Here is a 20,480-nt window from a genome sequence, read left to right as displayed (position 1 = left end):
TAGAGAGATAGCCACCCCCACAGAGAAGCCAGCAGAACAGCCCACCTCAGCACCCGACAAAAGTCTCGACTAGATCTTCTGCACAGATTCTGACAGACCTGGGCCCTGACAGTAAATCTCAGTAAGACCAAAATAATGGTGTTCCAGAAAAGGTCCAGTCACCAGGACCTCAAATACAAATTCCATCTAGACACTGTTGCTCTAGAGCACACAAAAAACTATACATACCTCGGGCTAAACATCAGCGCCACAGGTAACTTCCACAAAGCTGTGAACGATCTGAGAGACAAGGCAAGAAGGGCATTCTATGCCATCAAAAGGAACATAAATTTCAACATACCAATTAGGATTTGGCTAAAAATACTTGAATCAATCATAGAGCCCATTGCCCTTTATGGTTGTGAGGTCTGGGGTCTGCTCACCAACCAAGACTTCACAAAATGGGACAAACACCAAATTGAGACTCTGCATGCAGAATTCTGCAAAAATATCCTCCGTGTACAACGTAGAACACCAAATAATGCATGCAGAGCAGAATTAGGCCGATACCCACTAATTATCAAAATCCAGAAAAGAGCTGTTAAATTCTACAACCACCTAAAAGGAAGCGATTCCCAAACCTTCCATAACAAAGCCATCACCTACAGAGAGATGAACCTGGAGAAGAGTCCCCTAAGCAAGCTGGTCCTGGGGCTCTGTTCACAAACACAAACACACCCCACAGAGCCCTAGGACAGCAGCACAATTAGACCCAACCAAATCATGAGAAAACAAAAAGATAATTACTTGACACATTAGAAAGAGTTAACAAAAAAACAGAGCAACTAGAATGCTATTTGGCCCTAAACAGAGAGTACACAGTGTCAGAATACCTGACCACTGTGACTGACCCAAAATTAAGGAAAGCTTTGACTATGTACAGACTCAGTGAGCATAGCCTTGGTATTGAGAAAGGCCGCCGTAGGCAGACATGGCTCTCAAGAGAAGACAGGCTTTGTGCTCACTGCCCACAAAATGAGGTGGAAACTGAGCTGCACTTCCTAACCTCCTGCCCAATGTATGACCATATTAGAGAGACATATTTCCCTCAGATTACACAGATCCACAAAGAATTCGAAAACAAATCTAATTTTGATAAACTCCCATATCTACTGAGTGAAATTCCACAGTGTGCCATCACAGCAGCAAGATTTGTGACCTGTTGCCACGAGAAAAGGGCAACCAGTGAAGAACACACACCATTGTAAATACAACCCATATTTATGCTTATTTATTTTATCTTGTGTCCTTTAACCATTTGTACATTGTTAAAACACTGTATATATATAATATGACATTTGTAATGTCTTTATTGTTTTGAAACTTCTGTATGTGTAATGTTTACTGTTAATTTTTATTGTTTATTTCACTTTTGTATAACAATGTTAACACATGTTTCCCATGCCAATAAAGCCCCTTGGAGAGAGAGAGAGAGAGACAGAGAGAGAAAGAGAGAGTCCAGTCTGGATCAATTAAACAGTTATCTGCGGGTCCAGTCTGTACCAGGTGAGCTGTTACCTACGGGTCCAGTCTGTACCAGGTGAGCTGTTACCTGTGGGTCCAGTCTGTACCAGGTGAGCTGTTACCTGCGGGTCCAGTCTGGACCAATTAAACAGTTACCTGCAGGTCCAGTCTGTACCAGGTGAGCTGTTACCTGCGGGTCCAGTCTGTACCAGGTGAGCTGTTACCTGTGGGTCAAGTCTGTACCATGTGAGCTGTTACCTGCGGGTCCAGTCTGTACCAGGTGAGCTGTTACCTGTGGGTCCAGTCTGTACCATGTGAGCTGTTACGTGCGGGTCCAGTCTGTACCATGTGAGCTGTTACCTGCGGGTTCAGTCTGTACCAGGTGAGCTGTTACCTGCGGGTCCAGTCTGGATCAATTAAACAGTTACCTGCAGGTCCAGTCTGTACCAGGTGAGCTGTTACCTGCGGGTCCAGTCTGTACCAGGTGAGCTGTTCGTAGGTGTAGTTGTCAGCGATGCAGCTTAGCGACACCTCCTCCTGCTCCAGAGGTTCCTCAGACGGACCCAGCTCTACACTGAACCCTTCTGGGATAGCTGGAGGAGGGAGGGAGGGGGGAGGGAGGGGATTAGGAAAGTTAGAGAGATGTTTTTGTTATGATTTTGAGGGCTCTATGGTTCAAAATGTTGTTGTTTTTAAACTACTACACAAACTACTAGTACTACTATTACAAAACGGCAGATCTACTTATTAATGTATATAGAGTATAATGCATATTACTGTACAGTACTTATTCATGTATATACAGTATAGTGCATATTACTGTACAGTACTTATTAATCTATATACAGTATAATGCATATTACTGTACAGTACTTATTCATGTATATAGAGTATAGTGCATATCACTGTACAGTACTTATTCATGTATATACAGTATAGTGCATATTACTGTTCAGTACTTATTCATGTATATACAGTATAGTGCATATTACTGTTCAGTACTTATTCATGTATATACAGTATAGTGCATATTACTGTACAGTACTTATTAATGTATATACAGTATAGTGCACATTACTGTACAGGACTTATTAATGTATATACAGTATAATGTATATTACTGTATAGTTCTTATTAATGTATATAGAGTATAGTGCATATTACTGTACAGTACTTATTACTGTATATACAGTATAGTGCATATTACTGTACAGGACTTATTAATGTATATACAGTATAATGCATATTACTGTACAGTACTTATTAATGTATATAGAGTATAGTGCATATCACTGTACAGTACTTATTCATGTATATACAGTATAGTGCATATTACTGTTCAGTACTTATTCATGTATATACAGTATAGTGCATATTACTGTACAGTACTTATTAATGTATATACAGTATAGTGCATATTACTGTACAGTACTTATTAATGTATATACAGTATAGTGCATATTACTGTACAGTACTTATTCATCTATATACAGTATAATGCATATTACTGTACAGTACTTATTAATCTATATACAGTATAATGCATATTACTGTACAGTACTTATTAATCTATATACGGTAAAATGCATATTACTGTACAGTACTTATTAATGTATATACGGTATAATGCATAGTACTGTACAGTACTTATTAATGTATATAAGGTATAGTGCATAGTACTGTACAGTACTTATTAATGTATATACAGTATAGTGCATATTACTGTTCAGTACTTATTCATGTATATACAGTATAATGCATATTACTGTACAGTACTTATTAATGTATATACAGTATAGTGCATATTACTGTACAGGACTTATTAATGTATATACATTATAGTGCATATTACTGTACAGTACTTATTCATGTATATACAGTACAGTGCATAATACTGTACAGTACTTTGTATGCTAAACCAAGAGAAGGTAATACGTTGAAATACTCACTGGTCACATAGAAGTATATCAGCTTCTGGTCTTTACCCACTTTGTTGTTAGCAGTACATTTATACATGACTGATACACTGGCATTCTGGATCACCAGTCTGCTGACTATCTAGAGAGGAGAGGAGGGGGGGAGGGAGAGGAGAGAAGAAGGAGAGAGGAGAGGAGAGGAGAGGAGAGGAGAGGGAGGAGAGGGGAGGGGGAGGCGGGAGGGAGGAGAGGAGAGGAGAGAGGGGAGGGAGGGGGAGGGAGGAGAGAGAGGGTGGGAGGAGAGGAGGGAGGGAGGGAGGATAGGAGAGGGGAGGGAGCGAGGGGGGGAGGAGAGGGGAGGGAGGGGGAGAGGAGAGAGGAGAGGAGAGGAGAGGAGAGGAGAGGAGAGGAGAGGAGAGGGAGGGAGGGAGGGAGGGAGAGGAGAGAGAGAGAGGAGAGGGAGGGAAGAAGGAGAGGGGAGGAGAGGTGAGAGGAGAGAGAGGGAAGGGGAGGGGAGGAGAGGGAGGGAAGGGGAGGTGAGGAGAATATAAACATTTAAAAAGACAAGTGTTCTGCATCACCAGCCTGCTGACTATCTAGAGGAAGACAGGTTTCAATACAAACATGGTTTTCATACTAAATAAATGTACTATTACATTGAAAGTGCTGAACAGGAAAGGAAGAAGCTTCTAATGTTTTATCATGTGTTGACGTGTTTTTTACTAGACAACTGACTGGGACTTTGACCCCTGACCTGGAATCCACACTCAATCCACTAGTATCTACTCTGACTCTGGTTGTCCTGGTTGTCCTGGGTGTCCTGGCTGTCCTGGTTGTCCTGGTTGTTTCCATGCTACTCTGACTCTGGTTGTCCTGGTTGTCCTGGTTGTTTCCATGCTACTCTGACTCTGGTTGTCCTGGTTGTTCTGGTTGTCCTGGTTGTCCTGGCTGTCCTGGTTGTTTCCATGCTACTGGTTGTCCTGGTTGTTCTGGTTGATTCCATGCTACTCTGACTTTGGTTGTCCTGGCTGTCCTTGTTGATTCCATGCTACTCTGACTCTTATTGTCCTAGTGGTCCTGGTTGATTCCATGCTACTCTGACTCTTATTGTCCTAGTGGTCCTGGTTGTTTCCATGCTACTCTGACTCTTATTGTCCTAGTGGTCCTGGTTGATTCCATGCTACTCTGACTCTGGTTGTCCTGGTTGTTTCCATGCTACTCTGACTCTGGTTGTCCATGCTGTCCTGGTTGATTCCATGCTACTCTGACTTTGGCTGTCCTTGTTGATTCCATGATACTCTGACTCTTATTGTCCTAGTGGTCCTGGTTGATTCCATGCTACTCTGACTCTTATTGTCCTAGTGGTCCTGGTTGTTTCCATGCTACTCTGACTCTTATTGTCCTAGTGGTCCTGGTTGATTCCATGCTACTCTGACTCTGGTTGTCCTGGTTGTTTCCATGCTACTCTGACTCTGGTTGTCCATGCTGTCCTGGTTGTTTCCATGCTACTCTGGCTCTGGTTGTCCTGGTTGATTCCATGCTACTCTGACTCTGGTTGTCCTGGTTGTTTCCATGCTACTCTGACTCTGGTTGTCCATGCTGTCCTGGTTGTTTCCATGCTACTCTGGCTCTTGTTGTCCTGGTTGTCCTGGTTGATTCCATGCTACTCTGACTCTGGTTGTCCTGGTTGTTTCCATGCTACTCCGGCTCTTGTTGTCCTGGTTGTCCTGGTTGTTTCCATGCTACTCTGACTCTGGTTGTCCTGGTTGTTTCCATGCTACTCTGACTCTGGTTGTCCTGGTTGATTCCATGCTACTCTGACTCTGGTTGTCCTGGTTGTTTCCATGCTACTCTGACTCTGGTTGTCCTGGTTGTTTCCATGCTACTCTGACTCTGGTTGTCCTGGTTGATTCCATGCTACTCTGGCTCTTGTTGTCCTGGTTGTCCTGGTTGTCCCCATGCTACTCTGACTCTGGTTGTCCTGGTTGTTTCCATGCTACTCTGACTCTGGTTGTCCTGGTTGATTCCATGCTACTCTGGCTCTTGTTGTCCTGGTTGTCCTGGTTGATTCCATGCTACTCTGACTCTGGTTGCCCTGGTTGATTCCATGCTATTCTGGCTCTTGTTGTCCTGGTTGTCCTGGTTGATTCCATGCTACTCTGACTCTGGTTGTCCTGGTTGATTCCATGCTACTCTGACTCTGGTTGTCCTGGTTGTTTCCATGCTACTCCGGCTCTTGTTGTCCTGGTTGTCCTGGTTGTTTCCATGCTACTCTGACTCTGGTTGTCCTGGTTGATTCCATGCTACTCTGACTCTGGTTGTCCTGGTTGATTCCATGCTACTCTGGCTCTTGTTGTCCTGGTTGTCCTGGTTGATTCCATGCTACTCTGACTCTGGTTGTCCTGGTTGATTCCATGCTACTCTGACTCTGGTTGTCCTGGTTGTCCTGGTTGTTTCCATGCTACTCTGGCTCTGGTTGTCCTGGTTGATTCCATGCTACTCTGTCTCTGGTTGTCCTGGTTGATTCCATGCTACTCTGACTCTGGTTGTCCTGGTTGTTTCCATGCTACTCTGACTCTGGCTGTCCTGGTTGTTTCCATGCTACTCTGACTCTGGTTGCCCTGGTTGATTCCATGCTATTCTGGCTCTTGTTGTCCTGGTTGTCCTGGTTGATTCCATGCTACTCTGTCTCTTATTGTCCTGGTGTGGCTGTGTTCTGCTGGTTGATGAGAACACGGTCTCTTCTATAGAAATTGACGTGACTCAAACCTTTCCGCTGCCACGCCTGCCACTCCCTCACAACAGGAACTGACCTCACAGGTGTGACCCACAACAGGAAGTGTGCTGTGTGTGCATTTGCGTGTGTGTGTGTGTGTGTGTGTGTGTGTGTGTGTGTGTGTGTGTGTGTGTGTGTGTGTGTGTGTGTGTGTGTGTGTGTGTGTGTAGTCCCATTCCCCTCAGGAAGTGTGCTCAGGAAGAGGGTTCAAAATATTTCTGAGGTGGAAATGGAACACTTGCCCTCTCTTCTCTGTCACCCAGGACACTGTTTGGGACACTTAGGTAGAAATACTGTCACCCAGGACACTTAGGTAGAAATACTGTCACCCAGGACACTGTTTGGGACACTTAGATAGAAATACTGTCACACAGGACACTTAGTAAGAAATACTGCCACACAGGACACTTAGGTAGAAATACTGTCACCCAGGACATTTAGGTAGAAATACTGTCACCCAGGACACTTAGGTAGAAATACTGTCACCCAGGACACTTAGGTAGAAATACTGTCACACAGGACACTTAGGTAGAAATACTGTCACCCAGGACACTTAGGTAGAAATACTGTCACACAGGACACTTAGGTAGAAATACTGTCACACAGGACACTAAAAACAAGTATTTGATTCACTGCCAATTTTGCAGGTTTTCCTACTTACAAAGCATGTAGAGGTCTGTAATTTTTTATCATAGGTACACTTCAACTGTGAGAGATGGAATCTAAAACAAAAATCCAGAAAATATCATTGTATGATTTTTAAGTAATTCATTTGCATTTTATTGCATGACATAAGTATTTGATCACCTACCAACCAGTAAGAAATCTGGCTCTCATAGACCTGTTAGTTTTTCTTTAACAAGCCCTCCTGTTCTCCACTCATTACCTGTATTAACTGCACCTGTCCACACACTCAATCAAACAGACTCCAACCTCTCCACAATGGCCAAGATCAGAGAGCTGTGTAAGGACATCAGGGATAAAATTGTAGACCTGCACAAGGCTGGGATGGGCTACAGGACAATAGGTAAGCAGCTTGGTGAGAAGGCAACAACTGTTGGCGCAATTATTAGAAAATGGAAGAAGTTCAAGATGACGGTCAATCACCCTCGGTCTGGGGCTCCATGCAAGATCTCACCTCGTGGGCCATCAATGATCATGAGGAAGGTGAGGGATCAGCCCAGAATTACACGGCAGGACCTGGTCAATGACCTGAAGAGAGCTGGGACCACAGTCTCAAAGAAAACCATTAGTAACACACTATGCCGTCATGGATTAAAATCCTGCAGCGCACGCAAGGTCCCCCTGCTCAAGCCAGCGCATGTCCAGGCCCGTCTGAAGTTTGCCAATGACCATCTGGAAGATCCAGAGGAGGAATGGGAGAAGGTCATGTGGTCTGATGAGACAAAAATAGAGCTTTTTGGTCTAAACTCCACTCGCCGTGTTTGGAGGAAGAAGAAGGATGAGTACAACCCCAAGAACACCATCCCAACCGTGAAGCATGGAGGTGGAAACATCATTCTTTGGGGATGCTTTTCTGCAAAGGGGACAGGATGACTGCACCGTATTGAGGGGAGGATGGATGGGGCCATGTGTCGTGAGATCTTGGCCAATAACCTCCTTCCCTCAGTAAGAGCATTGAAGATGGGTCGTGGCTGGGTCTTCCAACATGACAACGACCCGAAACACACAGCCAGGGCAACTAAGGGGTGGCTCCGTAAAAAGCATCTCAAGGTCCTGGAGTGGCCTAGCCAGTCTCCAGACCTGAACCCAATAGAAAATCTTTGGAGGGAGCTGAAAGTCCGTATTGCCCAGCGACAGCCCCGAAACATGAAGGATCTGGAGAAGGTCTGTATGGAGAAGTGGGCCAAAATCCCTGCTGCAGTGTGTGCAAACCTGGTCAAGAACTACAGGAAACGTATGATCTCTGTAATTGCAAACAAAGGTTTCTGTACCAAATATTAAGTTCTGCTTTTCTGATGTATCAAATGCTTATGTCATGCAATAAAATGCAAATTAATTACTTAAAAATCATACAATGTGATTTCCTGGATTTTTGTTTTAGATTCCGTCTCTCACAGTTGAAGTGTACCTATGATAAAAATTACAGACCTCTACATGCTTTGTAAGTAGGAAAACCTGCTAAATCGGCAGTGTATCAAATACTTGTTCTCCCCACTGTATAAAGAGTTGTTCTGCCAACTAGGTTAAGGGACTATCTTCCTGTTCTATCTATGAGATACTAAAGCTTTATTAAATCATCAATCTATGATTGTAAATTGGTGTACGATTCAGTTTAAAACTGAAAGCAACCTAATAAATCTACTACCTACTAAATCCTAATTGGAAACTTGATCAAAATTATAGGCAACAATAATATAATAGCATGGTTATGATTCAACATTCAGATAACATTTGTCCTCAGAGATCTAACATTGTCTCTTTCTCTGAGATACTTGATCAGAATGATAGAATAATGTACTAACGCTGTCATGATTAAACATTCAGGTAACGTTCAGGTAACGTTCAGGTAACATTCAGATAACATTCAGACAACATTTGCAGTATTGTTAAACGGTGTAAACTTTTGTTTAGGGAGTGAGAACCAACCTTCTGCCTCCCGTCCACCACTTCGACTGACGTCTCGATGTTTTCTATTTTATTAACGGTGTTCTGTGAGTCCAGGTCCTGCCAGTTCTGACAGTCTGAGACGCTGTCGCTACGCCCTTTACGGTCCCGCCGACTCCTACAAAACACAAAACACAACAACATAGTCTTTCACCACGGCCCGTAGGCACCCTATCCCCTATATAGTGCACTACTTTAGACCAGGGCTGGCACCCTATTCCCTATATAGTGCACTACTTTTAGGATTGATGCTTGCTTGACAGATTGCTTGACAGATTTTTAGGTAAAAAAATGTGTAGAATTTAAATCAATTTCAAAGCACAAAGAAACCCTCAGAGGATGACGGAGCGATGTGGTCCTCGGTGTAGAACAGAACAGGACTAAACCAATAGCATTTGGGGAACCATCCAATGTTCCAGACCTTTCCATACGTTTACATGGTCTGTCATTTACCAGACTCTCTCATCCACTTACAGTTAGCGCATTCAGCTAAGTAAAGACCACCACACATCACAGTCATTGCTGGTAACTTTCCTCAATAAATCAGCTGTCAGAAAACCATCCAACGTATCCTTTGACCAGGGCCCAAATGGCACCCTGTTTCCCTACCTAGTGCACTATGTGATCAAAAGGAGGGCACTACATAGGGAATCTGCTGTTTGTGACACAGGTCTTGTTTCAGTGATTGCCATGCATAGTGTGCTGTGATGGTGGAGTAAGAAGAGGAGAAAACAGAAGCACATCAACATCAAACAGGACGTCTACGAGACAATCATCTACGAGACAATCATCTACGAGACAATCATCTACGAGACAATCATGAATAAGACAATCATCTACGAGACAATCATCTACGAGACAATCATCAATGACACAATCATCTACGACACAATCATCTACGACACAATCATCTACGAGACAATCATCTACGAGACGATCATCTATGAGACAATCATCTATGAGACAATCATCTATGAGACAATCATCTACGAGACAATCATCTATGAGGCAATCATCTATGAGACAATCATCTATGAGACAATCATCTATGAGACAATCATCTACGAGACAATCATCTACGAGACAATCATCTACGAGACAATCATCTATGAGACACATCTATGAGACAATCATCTATGAGACAATCATCTATGAGACAATCATCTATAAGACAATCATCTATGAGACAATCATCTATGAGACACATCTCTGAGACAATCATCTATGAGACAATCATCTACGAGACACTCATCTCTGAGACAATCATCTACGAGACAATCATCTATGAGACAATCATCTACGAGACAATCATCTACGAGACAATCATCTACGAGACAATCATCTACGAGACAATCATCTGAGACAATCATCTGAGACAATCATCTGAGACAATCATCTACGAGACAATAATCTACGAGACAATCATCTACGAGACAATCATCTACGAGACAATCATCTACGAGACAATCATCTGAGACAATCATCTACGAGACAATCATCTGAGACAATCATCTACGAGACAATCATCTACGAGACAATCATCTATGAGACACATCTCTGAGACAATCATCTACGAGACAATCATCTACGAGACACACAGGGAATATGGTGCCCTTTGTGTCCTTGTGGAAGGATATGTTGAATGTTTCACTGATGACACCCCCTCAGCGATACATGTGAACCACGAGCGGAGCGACGCGCCTCACATCTATGAGACAATCATCTATGAGACAATCATCTACGAGACAATCATCTACGAGACAATCATCTATGAGACAATCATCTATAAGACAATCATCTATGAGATAATCATCTATGAGACACATCTATGAGACAATCATCTATGAGACAATCATCTACGAGACAATCATCTACGAGACAATCATCTATGAGACAATCATCTACGAGACAATCATCTATGAGACAATCATCTACGAGACAATCATCTATGAGACAATCATCTATGAGACAATCATCTACGAGACAATCATCTATGAGACAATCATCTATGAGACAATCATCTATGAGACAATCATCTACGAGACAATCATCTATGAGGCAATCATCTATGAGACAATCATCTATGAGACAATCATCTATGAGACAATCATCTACGAGACAATCATCTACGAGACAATCATCTATGAGACAATCATCTATGAGACACATCTATGTGACAATCATCTATGAGACAATCATCTATGAGACAATCATCTATAAGACAATCATCTATGAGACAATCATCTATGAGACACATCTCTGAGACAATCATCTATGAGACAATCATCTACGAGACACTCATCGCTGAGACAATCATCTACGAGACAATCATCTATGAGACAATCATCTATAAGACAATCATCTACGAGACAATCATCTACGAGACAATCATCTACGAGACAATCATCTGAGACAATCATCTGAGACAATCATCTGAGACAATCATCTACGAGACAATCATCTACGAGACAATCATCTACGAGACAATCATCTACGAGACAATCATCTACGAGACAATCATCTGAGACAATCATCTACGAGACAATCATCTGAAACAATCATCTACGAGACAATCATCTACGAGACAATCATCTATGAGACACATCTCTGAGACAATCATCTACGAGACAATCATCTATGAGACACACAGGGAATATGGTGCCCTTTGTGTCCTTGTGGAAGGATATGTTGAATGTTTCACTGATGACACCCCCTCAGCGATACATGTGAACCACGAGCGGAGCGACGCGCCTCACATTCAAAGGAGAGACCATTTTTCTACAGTGTAAATGATAAGCAATGAAATGCAGAGCATTTGTATCATAACCAAAATGTGTGAAAACGAACCGCAGCTCCAATGAGACATGAAATTAGAAACACTATTATGAGTCCTTTTGGAGGGAAACGGGGCGCGTTTGTAATGTGTACGAAGCACAGAAAACAATCGGATTCATTACCAACGACTGAGGTCTGCCGACCCTAAAGATGTGGTGTTACCTTGTGAAGAACGCTGGTGTTGTGACTGGCATGGTATAGGCCTACGTTACAGGGTTTCTGTTGTCTCTTTGGTACTATTTTCACAAGTATGTGGTCACATTTCACAACTCTTAGTACAAAGATCATCAAAAAGGCTGAGTTTTTAAAACTAAAAACTAAAAACAACTTTTAAGCACATTTTCAGTTGAGTACAAAAAACAATCACACATTCACATTTTCACCAGAATCTAATCGGTGTTTCCTCTCGAAATACCTTTCACAATGCAATGCTCACAATACTTTTCATTTCATCTCATTTTATATTGTCATCACTAAATCCAACTGAGCTCAATGGTTAACCAATTAACCGTTTGGTTAACCTATAGATGTTAAACTGGTTGGTCTACTCTATATGGATTTGGAGAACTAAAGAAACAAAATGTGTTTGTAAAGTATAAACATGTAAATGACATGTATGATACATAATAACCACGCATAATGACTACTCATTACGGGTAATTGATTTCACCTCATTATTGCTAATTGATTTCACATAGTGCTCACTTGACATGGAGCAGAGAGACAGCAAGAGGGAGAGGAAGAGCGACAGCAAGAGGGAGAGGAAGAGAGGCAGCAAGAGGGAGAGGAAGAGAGACAGCAAGAGGGAGAGGAAGAGAGACAGCAAGAGGGAGAGGAAGAGAGACAGCAAGAGGGAGAGGAAGAGAGACCGCAAGAGGGAGAGGAAGAGAGACAGCAAGAGGGAGAGGAAGAGAGACAGCAAGAGGGAGAGGAAGAGCGACAGCAAGAGGGAGAGGAAGAGAGACAGCAAGAGGGAGAGGAAGAGAGACAGCAAGAGGGAGAGGAAGAGAGACAGCAAGAGGAAGAGGAAGAGAGACAGCAAGAGGGAGAGGAAGAGAGACAGCAAGAGGGAGAGGAAGAGAGACAGCAAGAGGGAGAGGAAGAGAGACAGCAAGAGGGAGAGGAAGAGAGACAGCAAGAGGGAGAGGAAGAGAGACCGCAAGAGGGAGAGGAAGAGAGACAGCAAGAGGGAGAGGAAGAGAGACAGCAAGAGGGAGAGGAAGAGAGACAGCAAGAGGGAGAGGAAGAGAGACCGCAAGAGGGAGAGGAAGAGAGACAGCAAGAGGGAGAGGAAGAGCGACAGCAAGAGGGAGAGGAAGAGAGACAGCAAGAGGGAGAGGAAGAGAGACAGCAAGAGGGAGAGGAAGAGAGACAGCAAGAGGGAGAGGAAGAGAGACAGCAAGAGGGAGAGGAAGAAACCCAAGAGCTCCTGGACAAGGAGCCGGTCAGAGAGGTGGGTATGGGTCCTGTCAGAGAGGTAGACATCAGAGAGAGGGAGGCAGACAGCAGAGAGGTGGGTAATGGGTCCTGTCAGAGAGGTGGGTATGGGTCCTGTCAGAGAGGTGGGCATGGGTCCTGTCAGAGAGGTGGGTATGGGTCCTGTCAGAGAGGTAGACAGCAGAGGACCATGCGCTAAACCGAGGTCTTACCATGGCAGAGGCTGCAGATTAGTTCTCCCCAATCTGAAAAGATTGACTGTCATGAGAACATTTCGCCAAGAAAAACGTCTGCAGGATATTCTCTAGGCTTTACCATTACATTTACAGTCATATGTGATCCGTTTCAAGAACTAAGGCGTATGTCGCAGGCCACAACTTCACAGGAGCGTTTTTAAATGTTTTCTTTGTCGAAATGCGTTTTCTTTGGCCAAAGAGAGAACCCATTTCGATAAAGAAGACATGAAAGTTCATATGCTCGAACATATGAACTTTCATGTGCCTTAATAACAAAGTGAGATGCCATCTGTAAATACGAATACAATTGTTAAATTACGATTTTAGCCATGAAAAAATACAGGAAACCTTCCGCTATCTCTGATTGGCTGAGATAATTTATGGGCTGGACATGCCGAGAGTTGAGTTCTGATTGGTCTGCCATGTAGCATGTCTCTGTCTATAACATGAACTGCTCAGTGTGTGTGGATATTTTTTTCTACTGTGGCTCTTTTGGAAAGATCTCATGAAGAACTGAACATGTTGGGAAGGACGACTTTCTGGGGTGTCATGTTGACTCTCTCTGATACTGAAAATGAATCAGACAACGAGGAAATCCCTGATTTTAGGTAAATATAGATTTTCTGTAATTTTGTTGGGGTGTATTGCCAGATGTGAAAATGGTCTACTCTAATTTACAGTACTGCGGAATACTACTTTGAGCAATTCTAAGGGTGATTTTAAACATGTACATTATACATACAAATGTATGTGGACTCCCCCTCAAATTAGTGGATTATTTTTCAGCCACACACGTTGCTGACAGGTGTATAAAATCGAGCACACAGCCATGCAATCTCAAACGTGCTGTTACTGTGAAGTGGAAATGTCCAGGAGCAACAGCGGCTCAGCCGTGAAGTGGTTGGCCACACAAGCTCACAAAAATCGTCTGTCCTCGGGTGTCAACACTCACTATCGAGTTTCAAACTGCCTCTGGAAGCAACGTCAGTACAGTAATTGTTAGTGGGGAGGTTCATGAAATGGGTTTTCATGGCAGAGCAGCAGTACACAAGTGTGAGTGGTGTAGAGTTCACCGCCATTGGACTCTGGAGCAGTGGAAACGCGTTCTCTGGAGTAAAGAATCACGCTTGACCATCTGGCTGTCCAACGGGTGAATCTGGGTTTGGCGGATGCCAGGAGAACGCTACCTGCCCCAATGCATAGTGCCAACTGTAAAGTTTGGTGGAGGAGGAATAATGGTCTGGGGCTGTTTTTCATGGTCCGGGCCCCTTAGTTCCAACGAAGGGAAATCTTAACGCTACAGAATACAATGACATTCTAGAGGATTCTGTGCTTCCAACTTTGTGGCCACAGTTTGGGGAAGGCCCTATCCTGTTTCAGCATGACAATGCTCCCGTGCACAATGCGAGGTCCATACAGAAATGGTTTGTCAAGTTCGGTGTAGAAGTACTTGACTGGCCTGCACAGAGCCCTGACCTCAACCCCATTGAACACCTTTGGGATGAATTGGAACGCCGACTGCGAGCCAGGCCTCATCACCCCCAACATCAGAGCCCGACCTCCCTAACGCTCTTGTGGCTGAATGGAAGCAAGTCCCTGCGTTAATGTTCCAACATCTAGTGGAAAGCCTTCCCAGAAGAGTGGAGGCTGTTATAGCAGCAATGTTCCAACATCTAGTGGAAAGCCTTCCCAGGAGAGTGGAGGCTGTTATAGCAGCAATGTTCCAACATCTAGTGGAAAGCCTTCCCAGGAGAGTTGAGGCTGTTATAGCAGCAATGTTCCAACATCTAGTGGAAAGCCTTCCCAGAAGAGTGGAGGCTGTTATAGCAGCAATGTTCCAACATCTAGGGGAAAGCCTTCCCAGAAGAGTGGAGGCTGTTATAGCAGCAATGTTCCAACATCTAGTGGAAAGCCTTCCCAGGAGAGTGGAGGCTGTTATAGCAGCAATGTTCCAACATCTAGTGGAAAGCCTTCCCAGAAGAGTAGAGGCTGTTATAGCAGCAATGTTCCAACATCTAGTGGAAAGCCTTCCCAGAAGAGTGGAGGCTGTTATAGCAGCAATGTTCCAACATCTAGTGGAAAGCCTTCCCAGAAGAGTGGAGGCTGTTATAGCAGCAATGTTCCAACATCTAGTGGAAAGCCTTCCCAGAAGAGTGGAGGCTGTTATAGCAGCAAAGGGGGGACCAGAGATGTTGGAAGAGCAGGTGTCCACATACTTTTGGTCATGTTGTGTATGTTGCATTGTTTGCTATTGGATTAACTGGTAGCTAAAACGACTACACTGAAAATATATCATTATGTTGTGTTTTGGTGATTAAAACAATGTTGTCATTACATTTCACAATAAACGTATATATTTTGAATCAATGGTTGTGTGGTGAAAGATGTTTACAATCCAAATTAATGAATAATAACAGAATGAACGACTGGCTGCATTTGATCAGAGTTGTGAAAATGAACCACAAACTTGTGAAAATTGTACCAAAGCGATAAAAACACACACACACACGCACACACACACGCACACACACACACACACACACACACACACACACACACACACACACACACACACACACACACACACACACACACACACACACACACACACACACACACACACACACACACACACACACACACACACACACACAGGTCAGTGAAGTTGTGTGTGTGTCAGGATGTACGATTGAGGACTCCCTGATGAGGAGGAACTCTGAGATGTGAGTGTGTGTTTGTGAGTGTGTGTCTGTGTGTCTGTGTGTGTGTGTGTGTGTGTGTGTGAGTGTGTGTCTGTGTGTGTTGTGTGATTGTGTGTTATGAAGATGTGTCTGAGATTCCTTTGTGTGTTCAGCAGTATAACTAAGGAATCATGTCAACCACCATTTTCTACATACTGTATATCGCTCCCTCTACCCTTTCCCCCTGCTCCTCTTTCCTCTCCTCTCCATCCCCCTGCTCCCCTCTCCTCTCCTCTCCTCTCCTCTCCTCTCCTCTCCTCTCCTCTCCTCTCCTCTCCTCTCCTCTCCTCTCCATCCCCCCTGCTCCTCTCCTCTCCTCTCCATCCCCCCTGCTCCTCTCTCCTCTCCTTTCCATCCCCCTGCTCCTCTCTCCTCTACTCTCCATCCCCCTGCTCCTCTCTCCTCTCCATCCCCCCTGCTCCTCTTTCCTCTCCTCTCCATCCCCCTGCTCCCCTCTCCTCTCCTCTCCTCTCCATCCCCCCTGCTCCTCTTTCCTCTCCTCTCCATCCCCCTGCTCCCCTCTCCTCTCCTCTCCTCTCCATCCCCCCTGCTCCTCTCTCCTCTCCATCCCCCCTGCTCCTCTCTCCTCTCCTCTCCTCTCCATGCCCCCTGCTCCTCTCCTCTCTCCTCTCATCTCCTCTCCTCTCCATCCCCCCTGCTACACACTGATGAAGGGTAAGTAGCAGCAGGTGGCTGAACTATCACTTCTGACCACAGAACATTGGACGTCATTTTCTATCCACTTCTACATGTTGAATGGCCACCATTTGTTATCACACAGCAGAAATGACTACTATCTACCGGCTGATGTTCTACTGTTCTACTGGCTGATGTTCTACTGGCTGATGTTCTACTGTCTACTGGCTGATGTTCTACTGTCTACTGATTGATGTTCTACTGTTCTACTGGCTGATGTTCTACTGGCTGATGTTCTACTGTTCTACTGGCTGATGTTCTACTGGCTGATGTTCTACTGTTCTACTGGCTGATGTTCTACTGTTCTACTGGCTGATGTTACTACTGTTCTACTGTCTACTGGCTGATGTTCTACTGTTCTACTGGCTGATGTTCTACTGGCTGATGTTCTACTGTTCTACTGGTTTGATGTTCTACTGTCTACTGGCTGATGTTCTACTGTCTACTGGCTGATGTTCTACTGTTCTACTGGCTGATGTTCTACTGGCTGATGTTCTACTGTTCTACTGGCTGATGTTCTACTGGCTGATGTTCTACTGTTCTACTGGCTGATGTTCTACTGTTCTACTAACTGATGTTACTACTGTTCTACTGGCTGATATTACTACTGTTCTACTGTTCTACTATCTACTGGCTGATGTTACTACTGTTCTACTGGCTGATGTTCTACTGTTCTACTGGCTGATGTTCTACTGGCTGATGTTCTACTGTTCTACTGGCTGATGTTCTACTGTTCTACTAACTGATGTTACTACTATTCTACTGGCTGATGTTACTACTGTTCTACTGTTCTACTATCTACTGGCTGATGTTACTACTGTTCTACTGGCTGATGTTCTACTGTTCTACTGGCTGATGTTCTACTGGCTGATGTTCTACTGTTCTACTGGCTGATGTTCTACTGTTCTACTAACTTATGTTACTACTGTTCTACTGGCTGATGTTACTACTGTTCTACTGTTCTACTATCTACTGGCTGATGTTACTACTGTTCTACTGACTGATGTTACTACTGTTCTACTGGCTGATGTTATTACTGTTCTACTGACTGATGTTACTACTGTTCTACTGGCTGATGTTACTACTGTTCTACTGACTGATGTTACTACTGTTCTCCTGGCTGATGTTACTACTGTTCTACTGGCTGATGTTATTACTGTTCTACTGGCTGATGTTACTACTGTTCTACTGGCTGATGTTACTACTGTTCTACTGGCTGATGTTACTACTGTTCTACTGACTGATGTTACTACTGTTCTACTATCTAGTGGCTGGTGTTACTACTGTTCTACTGGCTGATGTTACTACTGTTCTACTGACTGATGTTACTACTGTTCTACTGGCTGATGTTACTACTGTTTTACTGGCTGATGTTACTACTGTTCTACTGGCTGATGCTACTACTGTTCTACTGGCTGATGTTACTACTGTTCTACTGGCTGATGTTCTACTATTCTACTATCTAGTGGCTGATGTTATTACTGTTCTACTGGCTGATGTTACTACTGTTCTACTGGCTGATGTTACTACTGTTCTACTGGCTGATGTTACTACTGTTCTACTGGCTGATGTTACTACTGTTCTACTGGCTGATGTTACTACTGTTCTACTGACTGGTGTTACTACTGTCTACTGGCTGATGTTCTACTGTTCTACTGGCTGATGTTACTACTGTTCTACTGGCTGATGTTACTACTGTTCTACTGGCTGATGTTCTACTGTTCTACTGGCTGATGTTACTACTGTTCTACTGGCTGATGTTCTACTGTTCTACTGGCTGCTGTTACTACTGTTCTACTGGCTGATGTTACTACTGTTCTACTGGCTGATGTTACTACTGTTCTACTGGCTGATGTTATTACTGTTCTACTGGCTGATGTTACTACTGTTCTACTGGCTGATGTTACTACTGTTCTACTGGCTGATGTTACTACTGTTCTACTATCTACTGGCTGATGTTCTACTGGCTGATGTTCTACTGTCTACTGGCTGATGTTCTACTGTCTACTGATTGATGTTCTACTGTTCTACTGGCTGATGTTCTACTGGCTGATGTTCTACTGTTCTACTGGCTGATGTTCTACTGGCTGATGTTCTACTGTTCTACTGGCTGATGTTCTACTGTTCTACTGGCTGATGTTACTACTGTTCTACTGTCTACTGGCTGATGTTCTACTGTTCTACTGGCTGATGTTCTACTGGCTGATGTTCTACTGTTCTACTGGTTTGATGTTCTACTGTCTACTGGCTGATGTTCTACTGTCTACTGGCTGATGTTCTACTGTTCTACTGGCTGATGTTCTACTGGCTGATGTTCTACTGTTCTACTGGCTGATGTTCTACTGGCTGATGTTCTACTGTTCTACTGGCTGATGTTCTACTGTTCTACTAACTGATGTTACTACTGTTCTACTGGCTGATATTACTACTGTTCTACTGTTCTACTATCTACTGGCTGATGTTACTACTGTTCTACTGGCTGATGTTCTACTGTTCTACTGGCTGATGTTCTACTGGCTGATGTTCTACTGTTCTACTGGCTGATGTTCTACTGTTCTACTAACTGATGTTACTACTATTCTACTGGCTGATGTTACTACTGTTCTACTGTTCTACTATCTACTGGCTGATGTTACTACTGTTCTACTGGCTGATGTTCTACTGTTCTACTGGCTGATGTTCTACTGGCTGATGTTCTACTGTTCTACTGGCTGATGTTCTACTGTTCTACTAACTTATGTTACTACTGTTCTACTGGCTGATGTTACTACTGTTCTACTGTTCTACTATCTACTGGCTGATGTTACTACTGTTCTACTGACTGATGTTACTACTGTTCTACTGGCTGATGTTATTACTGTTCTACTGACTGATGTTACTACTGTTCTACTGGCTGATGTTACTACTGTTCTACTGACTGATGTTACTACTGTTCTCCTGGCTGATGTTACTACTGTTCTACTGGCTGATGTTATTACTGTTCTACTGGCTGATGTTACTACTGTTCTACTGGCTGATGTTACTACTGTTCTACTGGCTGATGTTACTACTGTTCTACTGACTGATGTTACTACTGTTCTACTATCTAGTGGCTGGTGTTACTACTGTTCTACTGGCTGATGTTACTACTGTTCTACTGACTGATGTTACTACTGTTCTACTGGCTGATGTTACTACTGTTTTACTGGCTGATGTTACTACTGTTCTACTGGCTGATGCTACTACTGTTCTACTGGCTGATGTTACTACTGTTCTACTGGCTGATGTTCTACTATTCTACTATCTAGTGGCTGATGTTATTACTGTTCTACTGGCTGATGTTACTACTGTTCTACTGGCTGATGTTACTACTGTTCTACTGGCTGATGTTACTACTGTTCTACTGGCTGATGTTACTACTGTTCTACTGGCTGATGTTACTACTGTTCTACTGACTGGTGTTACTACTATCTACTGGCTGATGTTCTACTGTTCTACTGGCTGATGTTACTACTGTTCTACTGGCTGATGTTACTACTGTTCTACTGGCTGATGTTCTACTGTTCTACTGGCTGATGTTACTACTGTTCTACTGGCTGATGTTCTACTGTTCTACTGGCTGCTGTTACTACTGTTCTACTGGCTGATGTTACTACTGTTCTACTGGCTGATGTTACTACTGTTCTACTGGCTGATGTTATTACTGTTCTACTGGCTGATGTTACTACTGTTC

General features: G+C 43.6%; 1 protein-coding gene across 1 annotated transcript in view; it reads right to left on the bottom strand.

Annotated features, from left to right (window-relative positions):
* The window catches only part of LOC139366104 (vascular endothelial growth factor receptor 3-like), a 196,729-nt gene that overhangs the window by 66,357 nt on the left and 109,892 nt on the right, over positions 1–20,480 (bottom strand). Inside the window, exons 11-13 of the mRNA XM_071103203.1 lie at positions 8,806–8,941; positions 3,453–3,561; positions 1,966–2,096 (exon numbers count right to left, since the gene is read on the bottom strand). Coding sequence (XP_070959304.1) covers positions 1,966–2,096; positions 3,453–3,561; positions 8,806–8,941 — 376 coding nt within the window. The remainder of the gene's footprint in view (positions 1–1,965; positions 2,097–3,452; positions 3,562–8,805; positions 8,942–20,480) is intronic.

Source organism: Oncorhynchus clarkii, chromosome 14 (genome assembly GCF_045791955.1).
Source record: "Oncorhynchus clarkii lewisi isolate Uvic-CL-2024 chromosome 14, UVic_Ocla_1.0, whole genome shotgun sequence".
NCBI lineage: Eukaryota > Metazoa > Chordata > Actinopteri > Salmoniformes > Salmonidae > Oncorhynchus > Oncorhynchus clarkii.
The sequence above is the reverse complement of the archived record's forward strand: the minus strand, read 5'-3'. Positions and strand labels throughout refer to the sequence as shown.